This window comes from Lontra canadensis, unplaced genomic scaffold (assembly GCF_010015895.1).
Source record: "Lontra canadensis isolate GAN:19392208 unplaced genomic scaffold, GSC_riverotter_1.0 scaffold24, whole genome shotgun sequence".
Classification (NCBI taxonomy): Eukaryota; Metazoa; Chordata; class Mammalia; order Carnivora; family Mustelidae; genus Lontra; species Lontra canadensis.
The window spans coordinates 17,583,940-17,596,330 of record NW_022631018.1 but is presented as its reverse complement, the minus strand read 5'-3'; the positions used below and the strand labels follow the sequence as shown (position 1 = coordinate 17,596,330).

The following is a 12,391-nucleotide window of genomic DNA, read 5'->3' as shown; positions in this document are numbered from 1 at the left end:
TTTTTTCCAGAGAGCACAGTCAGATGAACTGGAAAAAATTGAGAAGCACGGCCGGTCCTGCAAAGACAAGGAGAACGCCAAATCTCTGGACAAGCCTGAACAGTAAGCACACTCAGGACCTTGTAGAAGGCGGCCAGAGTCCAGGCGGCCTCTGTCCACTCAGAAGCGCGGTGGTCTCCCGGCGTAATTGTTCTGAATGATAGGAGGATAAGCATCTCTTCATATGAATTATATTTTTCCTCTTCACTTGGCTTTATTTCCTTAGGTTCCTTTATGAACTGTCCTTAATCCCCAACTTCTCAGAGCGAGTCTTTTGTATTCTGTTCCAGTCCACGTTTTCAGAAAGCATTGGCTCAATTCGTCGCAAACTGGAGTTGCTGCAGAAATTGTGCGAGGTGGGTTCTGGGCCGCAGAATGCTGACGATGGAGTTCTGACGTTTCGTTGTGTCCGGTCAGGTTCATATTTTCGAAAACGTTTTCTTTGATGTACTCTAAGTACGTGTACACTTGCAGGAGAGCAGTTCCACGGAAGAGAACATGCCACGACTGGTTTCAAGATCGGAGAGAATGAGAGGCTTCTACCACCAAGGGGTCCCGTTACAGGAGGGCACTTGTCATGCTCCTGCCTCTGTGGCTTCTGTCCCTTCTGTCCCTGCTGCTCTTGCCAAAACAAACTCGTCACTTCCTGTAGTCCTCTCCTACATCAGACTTCGGATTGGATGTGATTTGAAGGCATTTTATTTACTTTCCCTCAGTTTCGGAAGGGGCCTTCAACAAATTGTTAATGATTCTCCCCAGATAATCTAGGAACAGCTGTAGGACTCAACAGGAGATAAATATTCTTCTGAAAACAAAGAGTAAATGCCTTCCAGAAGTTACCGATATTACCATTTAGAACAATTTGTCAAAAATCAATAGTACCATTCATTCTGGTTGTGGTCAGTCATTTTGAAAGCTAGCAAGATGTTATCAAAGACACGTTTTCAGGGGAAAGAAGACATGCAAATTCCAGCTAAGCTTTGTGTTTTGGAAGAAGCTGAGTGTGAACTTGTCAGGGATAAGTCTAAATTCGGAAATTAATCTTTATCACTGTGTTTTGGTTTCCCATAACAGATGCCAAATATTTCTATAGCACCAGAGTTGGGTCCAGTTAGGGCGATGGCAATGACAGTATCTTGTAGTCATTCTCATATTATAGCCTTAGTTGTTTTCCACGCAATTGTATCCCAGAAATAGCCTAGAATGATATCTCTTAGTTTACAAATGTGTACCTGAATGCTTGTAGGTGGTACAGCTTCTTAAAGTTAACTTTGGAAACACGGCTGTTAAAATATCCTAATGATAAGCAACGATACAGTTTGAACGTGACCCAAGATGATTAGTATAATATGAGAATATGCCACTGACTGAAGATAATCCAAAGAAGACTTTGAGAGAGAAAATGTTCTTTATTCTGTTTTACAGACATTAAAAAATGGCCCAGGGGTTATGCAGATCCTGGGTTTGGTTCTTGCTTTTGGCAATTACATGAACGGTGGGAATAAGACTCGAGGACAGGCAGATGGCTTCGGATTAGACATTCTTCCAAAGCTGAAAGATGTCAAAAGCAGTGTAAGTATTTTATATGAACGAATGTAGGCAAATTGATGATTAGATGTTTTATTTAGTAATAAGTTTGACTTTAAGCCTATTGTAATAAATGTTTCTTTATGTTCCAAAGTCTTTATGTTCTGGGCTAGGAAGAAGTATATGGCCATCATATGTTTATGGTTTTGTGAATAATGTTCCCTAAAGTGAAAAATTCTCAATCCTGTGTCTGATGAATAATCGAGTTAGAGGACTTCTAAAATAAAAATTATTATTTTTCACCCTATTATTACCATAGATTTATCCTTTGGGAGTCTGAGGATTAATTATTTTTCATAAATCAGACAGTGTTCCTCTTCTCTTCTGTGTTAAGTAATGGAGGCCAGCAGCCTTGTGTTTTAAAAATGAAACAAAGATGGGTGAAAGTAGAGTGTAAGTAAAATGTAAAAGAAGCTTTTCTACATATCGTCCTCCCCTTCACACTGGTATATGTGGGAATGTCTAAGTCTTTTTGCAGGACTAATTAATTTTTGATCCTACTTCTATACTTGTATTTGTTTAAAATTAACATCGAAGAGATTATGAGAGTGTCAGTAAAAATATAATATTAGGGAAACAACCATAATGGTTGGGGTTAATATCTGAGATCATGAACTTAAAAAGTGATAGAATTCTGTTTCTCTGATAAAAGAATGTCCACAGAGAACCATGTAATAAAAGCAATTACGGTCATTTTTAAAAATAATAAATCTAAGTAAATGACTGACTCATAGAAATGGAAATACTAGAATTGGTCTTCCTAGATAATTAATATAGTTGACTCTGGAATGGTGCAGGGGCACTGACCTCCTGCTCAGTTGAAGAGCCACACGTAGCTTTTGACTCTCCCAAAACTTAACTACTAATAACCTACTGTTGATAAGAAGCCTCACCAATAACATTAGTCAGTTGACACTTATTTCCTATGTTCTGTGTCACATATACAGTATTCTTACAATAAAGTAATCTAGAGAAAAGAAAATGTTAAGAAAGTCATAAAGAAGAGAAAATACATTTCCAGTACTGTCCTTTATTTGTTGAAAAATATCTGTGTGTAAGTGGACCTATGTAGTTCAAACCCATGTTCAAGGGTCAACTGTAATTTCCCACATAAGAAAGAGACACTTCGTTTGTTTGTTTGTGTGGGACAACAACGCATTTGCTCATTCATTCACACTTGTACTCAATCGTTTACCGTTCTTTCACTGAATTCTGTGAAATCTCCCACACTGCTTTTCCAAAATTGAATAAAGCTATCATCCTGTCTTGGAACACCAGCAGCATATAGTTTTTCTGATTTTTCTGTTTCTATTTGTAAAGATGCTATTATATTTGTATGGAACAAGTTTCACAGGAACCTCCATTATGTTAGCATGATAAATCACATCGGTTCAAAAGCAAAATCTCTGTTCTAAGCACTTGAATAGTCCAAACAACTGATTGTTGGATTGAAACAGGTAACACTCGCTAATAACCCTGGAATAGAAATAGCATCAACATAATATTTAATTTATAAAAATGGATTAGAAACATATTCTGATAATTCTAATTATATATGAATAAGGGATTATTTGTTTTTTTATTGGTTGATACATCTTATTCAGTCCCCCAGTAAGTTAAATTTTAAAATTTAAATATCTAAGGAATAATTTAGATAAAAAGGCATGATAAAATCAGGAAGCAAGATTTTATTTTATAATTTCACTTGCATTCTCATAAGAGCTAGGCAAAGTCTTCCTGATTTGGTTCTTTCTCTATAAAACAAATACAACTGTGTCTACATTGTAGTACTATTTGTAGACCTGCATGGACAGAGCTAGATCACTCAGAATTTTTACTCGGCATGCCTATCAGCAGGCATTTAATAAATGTTTTGTTAACTAATTCAAGTACTGTTAACCATTTCATTGATTTAAGTTAGGAAAGAGAAAAAAAAAGTTGCTTACATTATTCATAAGCAAATATTCTTTCTAATAAATATTTTATTATTGTAATATATTACTGCGTGGTATAATAATAATTTATTATATTCTCATTACTATAAATTACCATGAGGGAAGTTTCTAAAAGGTGTATTACCATAGCATGTCAGATTAAATTATAAAGGGATATTGCTTTTTACAGATGGAGGGAAAATAGTGGTAAGATTGAACATTTCAGGGGATGTAGTTTGTGTCTTAATGTTTTTTAAAAAAATGTAGATTTGTCCTCCCACATTCAAATTATCTAGTGCTAATTTCAAGTGATGCAAAAAAAGAGAAATCATTAAAAATTCCCCCAAGCGTGCCAGAAAGGGGAGGAAAAGCTATTCATTGAATACTATTAGTATAGGGACAGTCCTACATTTCCTTTTCTGTAGAAATACATACATTGCATTATTTGTAGCCCTGAGGATATTAATTCCTCAATCTCAGTGGTTGACATAGCAATTTGTAATATATATTTGCATTTTTAGAGTTTCTGCTTACTTAAAATAATACTTAACTTGATTTTTCCTGATCTCTAACACATTTCAATCAGTCCTACTGTTGGAGTGATACCCGCTGGTCCAGAAATGGTATGGTGATGCCGGCAATATTCAGTCATTGCAGCTAAAATGTAGTTAATACCTTTTAATAATAAAACATGACAATTAATGAACGAATGATCTGATCGAGGAGGGCAAAACGATAAAGTATTCAGAGTGGAGGCTCCACCCTTGAACATCTGTGTTTCCCTTTGGAGCTCAGATTAGAACATTGGGAAAAACAGGATCCTTCGATGCAGGGGCTGGAGTTCTGTGAAATACAGAATTTCACATTTTATTCCGAATGTTCTCATTTATGTATTGTTTTACTGGAAAGTATTTTACTTGACACTGTATACTTCATGATTTAAAAAATGTATTTTTACTTGGGTCTTTCTGCCTAGGACAATAGCAGAAGCCTTTTGTCATATATTGTTTCCTATTATCTTCGAAATTTTGATGAGGTAAGACCGTTTTTCTGTATAGTTCAGTTTTGTTATTCTTTGTTGTTGAGTGATGGGTGGGATTTGTTGTTGTTTCCCGATTGCCATTGTTGTTGCATTCTTATTTATATTAATGCTGGTTCGTTTTAAAATTGTGTGTTTCTTGCTAATTAGGATGCTGGAAAAGAACAGTGTGTTTTTCCACTGCCAGAACCCCAGGACCTTTTTCAGGCCTCACAGATGAAGTTTGAAGATTTTCAAAAAGATCTCAGAAAACTAAAGAAAGACTTGAAAGGTAACTTGTAATCTTTAAGAATCATGTTTGTATGACCTAATGGTTTTTTAATGAGAAAAACACACACAGACTTTTCAATGTTTTTTAAGAAAGTAAATCTTTAACAGCTTTGTAAAACTACGTTTTTTCTTTTAGTGTGGCAGAAGAAAAATTCTACCAGCAGTCTTATCCTTTTGTTGTTTAAAAAGTTACATATATTAGACATTTAGCTACTGAGTAGTGTATTGGTTATTTGAATAGCGGTCCTTCATCAGGAGCAAATTTGGTCATCTTGTTTGCACTTGATAGCCAGGAGCATCGGTACATCCATCATGTTATTGTTAAAAGAGAAATAGTTCCTCCCTACCCTCGCCCCCGCCCCCGCCTTGGTATACTTGTCCAAGATGTCGTGGCTTATCAACTTTCCTGGGAACAGAGATCTTCTTTCACGTATTTGGTCAAAACACACATGCTTGTGTAATATTTTATTGTTGGTTGAGAAGCCTTGTATCAAATCGTTTTGAAAGGAGTCTGAAATTCTTAAGATTTCTAAATTAACATTTAAGGGGCACTTGGTAGCTCAGTCGGTTAAGTGTCTGACACTTGGTTGCATCTCAGGTCATGATCTCAGGGTCATGAGATCAAGCCTAGGGTCAAGCTCCGTGCTCAGTAGGGAGCCTAAGATTCTCTGTCTCCCTCTTCCTCTTCTCCCACCTTTCTCCCTTCCTCCCTCTCTTAAAAAAAAAAAATAACCAAAAACAAAAAAACCCCAAAGCATTTTTTAAAAAAGCCAACCAAATTCTAAAGGAAGAAGTAAAACTATCAGTATTTGTGGAGGATAATATTTTGTATATAGAAAACCCTGAAGACTCCCCCCAAAACTATTAGAACCAATAAATTTTCAGATACAAAATCAAAATAGAAAAATCCATCGCATTGTTACACACCAACAACAGATTATCCGGAGGAGAAGATAAGGAAGGAATCTCATTTACGATTGCATCAAAAAGAATAAAATACCCAGGAATAAGTTTAACAAAGAAAGTGCAAGCTGTGTACACTAAAACCTATAAGACATTGATGAAAGAAATTGAAGATAATACAAATAAATGGAAAGCTATTCCCTTCTCATTATTTGGAAGATTTAATATTGTTAAAAATGTCTGTATTACCCAAAGCAATCTATAGATTGAATGCAATTCCTATCAAAATTCCAATGGTGTTTTTCACAAAATTAGAACAAATGATCCTAAAATTTGTAGAGGAACCACAGAAAATCCCAAAGAGCCAAAGCAATTTTGAGAAAGAAGAGTAAAGCTTGAGGCATCACACTCCCTGATTTCAAGCTATATTACAAAGCTCTAGTAATCAGAACTGTATAGTATTGGCATAAAAACAGACATATAGATCAACTGAACAGAAAAGAAAACCCAGAAATAGGCACATACCTATACGGTCAATTTATGACAAAGGAGGCAAGAATATACAATGGGGAAATGGCAGTCTCTTCAATAAATGGGGTTTGGGAAAACCGGACATCCAGAGCAAAAAAAAAAAAAAAAAAAAAAAAAGAAAAGAAACTGGACAGTATCTTACCCTATACCTCAAAATTAACTCAAATTAGGTTAAAGAGCTGATTGTAAGGCCATAAACCATAAAAATGGTAGAAGGAAACAAGCAGTAAGGCCCTTGATATCAGTCTTGGCGATATAATTTTTGGATCTGACTCCAAATGGAGTGGCAACAGAAGCAAAATACACAGATGGTACTACATCAGACTAAAAAGCTTCTGCACAGCCGAGGAAGCTGTCAACAATGGGAAGAGTCACTGTACTGAATGGGAGAAGATATTTGCAAATGATAAATCCAGTAAGGGGTTAATACTGAAAATATATAAAGAACTCCTACAACTCAATAACAAAAACACAACCCACTTAAAAAACGGGCAGAGGATCTGAATAGACATTTTTCCGAAGAAGACGTACGATGGCCAACAGACATGTGAAAAGATACGCAGCATTGCTGACCGTGGGGGATATGCCAGTTAAAACTGCCGTGAGATGCCACTTCACACCTGCTGGAATGGCTAGCGTCAAGAGGACAAGAAACAAGAAGTGTTGGCAAGAACGTGGAGAAAAAGGGATCCGCTTGCACTGTTGTTAGTGGTGTAAATTGGGGCAGCCACTGTGGAAAACAGTATGGGGTTTCTCCAAAAAATTAAAAATATAACTGTCATTAAGGCCAGCAATTCTGCTTCTGTGCATTTATCTGGAGAAAATGAAAACACTAATTTGAAAAGCTATATACACCCCTTTGTTCATTGCAGCATTATTTACAATAGCCAAGATCTGGAAATAACCCAAGTGTCCATCCATAGATGAGTACATAAAGATGTGGTATGTATGTGTATATGTATGTGTGTGTGCGCAACTACAGAGGAATATTACTCAGCCATAAAGAAGGATGAAATCTTATTTGCAACAACATGAATGGACCTTGAGTGTATTTTGCTCAGTGAAATAAGTCTGACAAGAAAAGAAAAGAAAAAAATCTAAAAAAATGAGAAATCAAAACAAAGTTCATAGATACAAAGAACAAACTGGTGGTTGCTAGAGAGGATGGTTTGGTTGGTGGGCAAAATGGGTGAAGGGGATCAAGAGGTACAGACTTCCAATTATGAAACAAAGTCAGTAGTCAGTAATATTACAAATCTGAAAGATGCTAAGAAAGGAAATCTTAAGAGTTTCCATCACTATTGGGGCACCTGGGTAGCAGAGTTTCAACTCAAGTCGTGATCTCATGGTCATGAGATAAAGCCCTGAGTCAAGCTCTGCACTCACCATGAAGTCTGAGTCTTTAGTCTCCCTCTCTTTCTTTCTCTCTCTCTCTCAAATAAATAAGATCTTTAAAAAAAAAGAAGAAGAGTTCCCATCACAAGGAAAAAAATAATTAACTGTGTGTGGTGACAGATGTTAAGTAGACTCATTGTGGTGATCATTTCACAATGTATACAAGTGTTGACTCATTATATTATACAACTAAAACTAAAATAATCTTATATGTCAATGATACTTTAGTGATAATTTTTAAGATAAAGAGATTTTAAGTGATAAAGGTAATATTTATACAGAAAATTTACAATTTTCTTTTAGTTTTCTGTGTAAAATCTCTGTCTTCCCTTTATGAGCATGAAGCTTCTTCTTGCGCCGAGTTGAGACCATCTCAGCTGTTTCAATCTCTTGCTAAAGCACAGATAGGGAATAAATAAATTTATGTGAGATTTTCATTTGATGTTGCATTGCTAGATGAGAAGAAGGTTGGTTACCTCTTTCCATTAATCAAATATGATATCGTTTTTTAAGAGATTGTATCTCAGTTTTGAAATACTTATCCAAAGATTTTGATTTGTAATCCAATTTATGGAGTTGTCATATTGTCATCACAGATGCTTTTATATGGATTTAAATCAACAGAGCAGCATTATAGGGTTTGTATTTTCTTTCTTTTTTTTAATTTAAAATTTTATTTTTTGTATGTGCGTTCCAAGATTCCTTGTTTATGCACCACACCCAATGCTCCATGCAATCCATGCCCTTCTTAATACCCACCACCAGGCTCCTCCAACCCCCTACCCCTCCCCTCCAAAACCTTCTGTTTGTTTCCCAGAGTCCACAGTCTCTCATGGTTCGTCTCTCCCTCCAATATCCCCCCAAACTCTCCACTTATTTATAGGCTTGGTACATGTCAGCATTTGCTACGTGCTGTGGATAATCACAGATACAATCATCACTGCCAAAGAGGGTAAAATTCTGTCACTTAGATGTTCTCACTTAGAGCCTCAGATAAGGGTGGGTGCTCATTGGCTGAGGCCAAGAATGACCGCCTTGATGCAAAAAAACAAAAACAAACCAAAAAAACTGTAAATCTCTGTTACATTTATTTAATACTATGATACTATGTATTGAAGTATGATTTCTTAAAATAGTAGGAAACCCAACCATTCATGTGTAGTATGTATTATACTTCAAAATTTGCCAGGTATCCTGGTTTGCTTATTCTCTCTCTGTCTGTCTCTCTGTCTCTGTCTCTTTGATGTGGTGCTGGGGGCATTTCTGGAATATCTGGAAAATACTTCACACTTGGATCAACAATTTGGTCTTGCAGAGGGGTCTGTGGTTTGCAGGTGATTTAATGAATGAGAGGAATGGTAATCTTATCACCAGGGGATTTCTGTTTGCTTTGGGAGATGCCTCACTTTGGAAAGTTACTTCATTTATTTTTCATATCTACATAGTTTCTCACTGCAGTTACTCAGTGTACATGTAGCCATGAAAACGCCAGGTTCTCACAAGTCTTAGAGCCGAAACCGGGGAACCAGTGCACACCAGCTAGCGGTTTACAAAAGGACGAGTAACCAGTGCCGCTGAGTACTGTTTCCTCTTGCACATCTGTCTTCTTAAGCAACGTGGCTAACTACACAGATTAAACACGGAGCAGGCCTCTGGGCAATTTTTAGTACCTGGAGGGGAGAGAAGGTGATGATTTTAAACCTCATAATGTATACTTTCTGTTGGGATAAGACACGTTTCTCTAAAAAGTCTATTCCCTCAACTAGTACCAACGGCCTTTGCTCTCCCAGTGTTTGCTCATTTGTCTGCAGAATGTTGCAATTTGCTGCTCTAGAGAGGGAAAGTTTCATGACCAAATGAACATAAGGAACACTGGGATAAGAAAATTTAAAGGGAATCCACAGTGTTCGCTGAAAGAAGGGTTGGCCAGTCGTTCCCTGATCTATTTGATCAGAGAGTACTTTTTCCACACACTATCTGATAGTATCTCTAGTCAGTGGAACATATTTTAAGAAATGCAAGCCTGGAACCGTGTTAGTAACAGAAGCCTGGCATTTGCCTCTGAGGAGCTTACAGTGAAAGTGGGGAAATGAAACTTAGTTTATGAACTAATATAATTATATATTTCTGTTCTTAGAACAGATTCTGTTATGTTACAGAACAGATTATGAGATTAGCTTTAAGAGCTATTTACAAGGCTGTCAAACTCTGAGGTAGCCTTAAACACGGACAAAATCATAATTTAATCATATGTGTTATGTTTTGCTTTTCCAATATTTGAGTCTTTCCGTTGGGGGGAGAAAGGTATTTTGTGACGCAAGGAAGGAAATCTTATGTGCTGAAATTTAAATTCATTTTCTGGGAAAATTGTAGCATGACTGTAGCATTTTATATCAATAAAGCATAAAATAAAATGGTCTTGGGTCCCTTTTTGGAATGAGATAGGTATAAATGGACATGTACATTGATTTGACTGAATGGGAGTCAAATTGGAGACTATTGGATTATGTTACTTTTGATGTAATTTAACATAATGTCTACTTTGACAAATAGCTTGTTAAAAATGATTCCTTCTAAGTGATCAAATTGGGTAATTCATTTAGGAAGCTTCAAATAGCCTATTCCCTTTTTTCTTTCTTTTTTTCTTCCAGAAGCAAGTTGTTTTAAGAAAGTTTAGAAAATGAGAGATGATGTGTATAAAGAATTTATCCCAATCCTTTTCATATAATAAATATCCGATAAATATTTGCTATTCATAAGAAGGAAAAAAATAGAATAAATACTGTGATGAGTTTGATAAAATATAGACTATAGTCATTAAGTTACTCATCTTCTGCCTCTATCAGTTCTTTTTTTCTGCTTACGGACTTGATTTATTTCTAAGGAAAGACTGGGAAATAATGTGTTATGGCTCAGGCATTTTTAATAAAACAACTGAATCTCATTTTAGCATTTTATAAGAACATCCGCTATGTTTGCTTTCTGTAGTTGCTCCCAAGATTTCCACAGCTCCAGGGTGCTCCCCTAGCTTTCTTAGCTCAGTGACATGTAGTTTGTTAAGCAACCTGATCTGCTTTTGATCTCTTCTGGCTGTCAGCAGCGTTTCTTGATGCAGCCCTGCCAAATGACGACTTCTGTTCCAGTGCCTTTCTCAGCTAGAAATTGTAGCAATTGCCACATGATTTAAATCAACTCAACATGTACAGGGCATTGAGTAATTAAGTTACCGGAACTGGGCAAGAATGTTCTCATGCAAATTATTTCTGTACCCCCACTCCTCCCCGCACCTTCAATAAGAGACTGGAAAATGTTTAAAATTCATGAACGATATCTTCCAATTGAAGTCATGTCTATGTTCAGAGAGATACAGGAAAGCCCCATCTTTAAAATTGTTTGTATTGACTTGAATTTGTGCATAGCAATTTTGTTTACAATGGTACATTTCTGATTTTTTTGTTTGAGGGAAAAATGATATTATAAACTCAATTCAAATGTAACAGTAGCCTTTTAAAAAGTAACATTTTATTATGATTTTAAAATGAGTGTAAGTTCAGCATAGGGACATCAAACAGCACTCAAAAATGTGGAGAAAAGGTATGTTTATCTGAGATTCTACAGTCCAATGATAAATAACATGAGTATTTGGTATGGTTTTCTCTGGTGCGGGTGTGTATTGCATGTGTATACACAAATTATACCATTGGAGCTATGACACACATCATCTTTATATTCTCTGCTTTATAGTTGGGTCATTTAATTCACATTCATATTCTCATTATCTTTATTCAGCTTTGGCTTTGCTTTCATATGCGCAGTATGAATTCCTTCCTTCCATCCTTCCTTCATACATTCACTGTCTTGCTCTGTACTTAGTGCAGGCTTTCAACTTGAAGACTGATGTTTTCCTTAATATCTTTAAAATTCTCAACAATTATCTGTTGCGTGTTCATGACTTTTCTTTCCTTTGCCTGAAACTCTTTTTAGGTGTACATTGGAACCACTTCAGTCTCATTCTCTTTTCTTTCATAGTTTAAAATCCATACCACCTTTTTTGCTGTAATACTCATGCACTCCTCAACATTGTCTTCTAGTTCATTGAGCCTCTCTTTGACTCTGTCCAATCTCTTTGATTCTGTTTGTATTATCAATGCAGCTAGTCACAGTAATATTTTTGTTTCCAAGTTTTCCAATATGATTTTTATTATCACATGTATTTTTCCTTTTAAAGTAATTTCTTGTTCTTATTTTAGATATCTTTCCTTTATCTCTGATGTTTATAAAAATATATTGAAGCCCTTTTTGGATTTTCTGTAGTTTTTGTTTCACCCAAAATGAATCCATCTTTCGTTTGTTCATAGTTACAAGCTGTCTTTCTATTCATGTTGGTATTGGAATGTTGATTTCATACAAATGTCAGAAAATTACAATCTGTGTATTCATTGCACCCTCTTTTCGTAAGTCAAGTTCAGTTGGGACATAACTATATGCACGTAATTATATATGTATTTTCTGTGATTGCTTCTGGGTTGCAAACTGAGGCTTTGACAGAAACCGTCTGTCTGTCCCTTGCTCTCTCCCTTCTCCTCACTCCCCACCCCCCAAATCCTTCATTCTCTCGATTTCTTTCAATTGCTTTAACATGGCCTGTTTGGGGCCCCCGGGCCAGAACCAAAGCTTCTATTAGGAGCCTGGG

At 36.1% G+C, this 12,391-nt stretch overlaps 1 protein-coding gene across 2 annotated transcripts in view; it reads left to right on the top strand.

The window, feature by feature from the left end:
- The window catches only part of FMN2 (formin 2), a 358,907-nt gene that overhangs the window by 220,581 nt on the left and 125,935 nt on the right, over window positions 1-12,391 (top strand). For both annotated transcript variants that reach the window (XM_032862943.1, XM_032862944.1), the window contains 5 exons: window positions 11-102; window positions 266-395; window positions 1,465-1,611; window positions 4,537-4,596; window positions 4,750-4,870. In XM_032862943.1, the coding sequence (XP_032718834.1) occupies window positions 11-102; window positions 266-395; window positions 1,465-1,611; window positions 4,537-4,596; window positions 4,750-4,870 (550 nt within the window). The remainder of the gene's footprint in view (window positions 1-10; window positions 103-265; window positions 396-1,464; window positions 1,612-4,536; window positions 4,597-4,749; window positions 4,871-12,391) is intronic.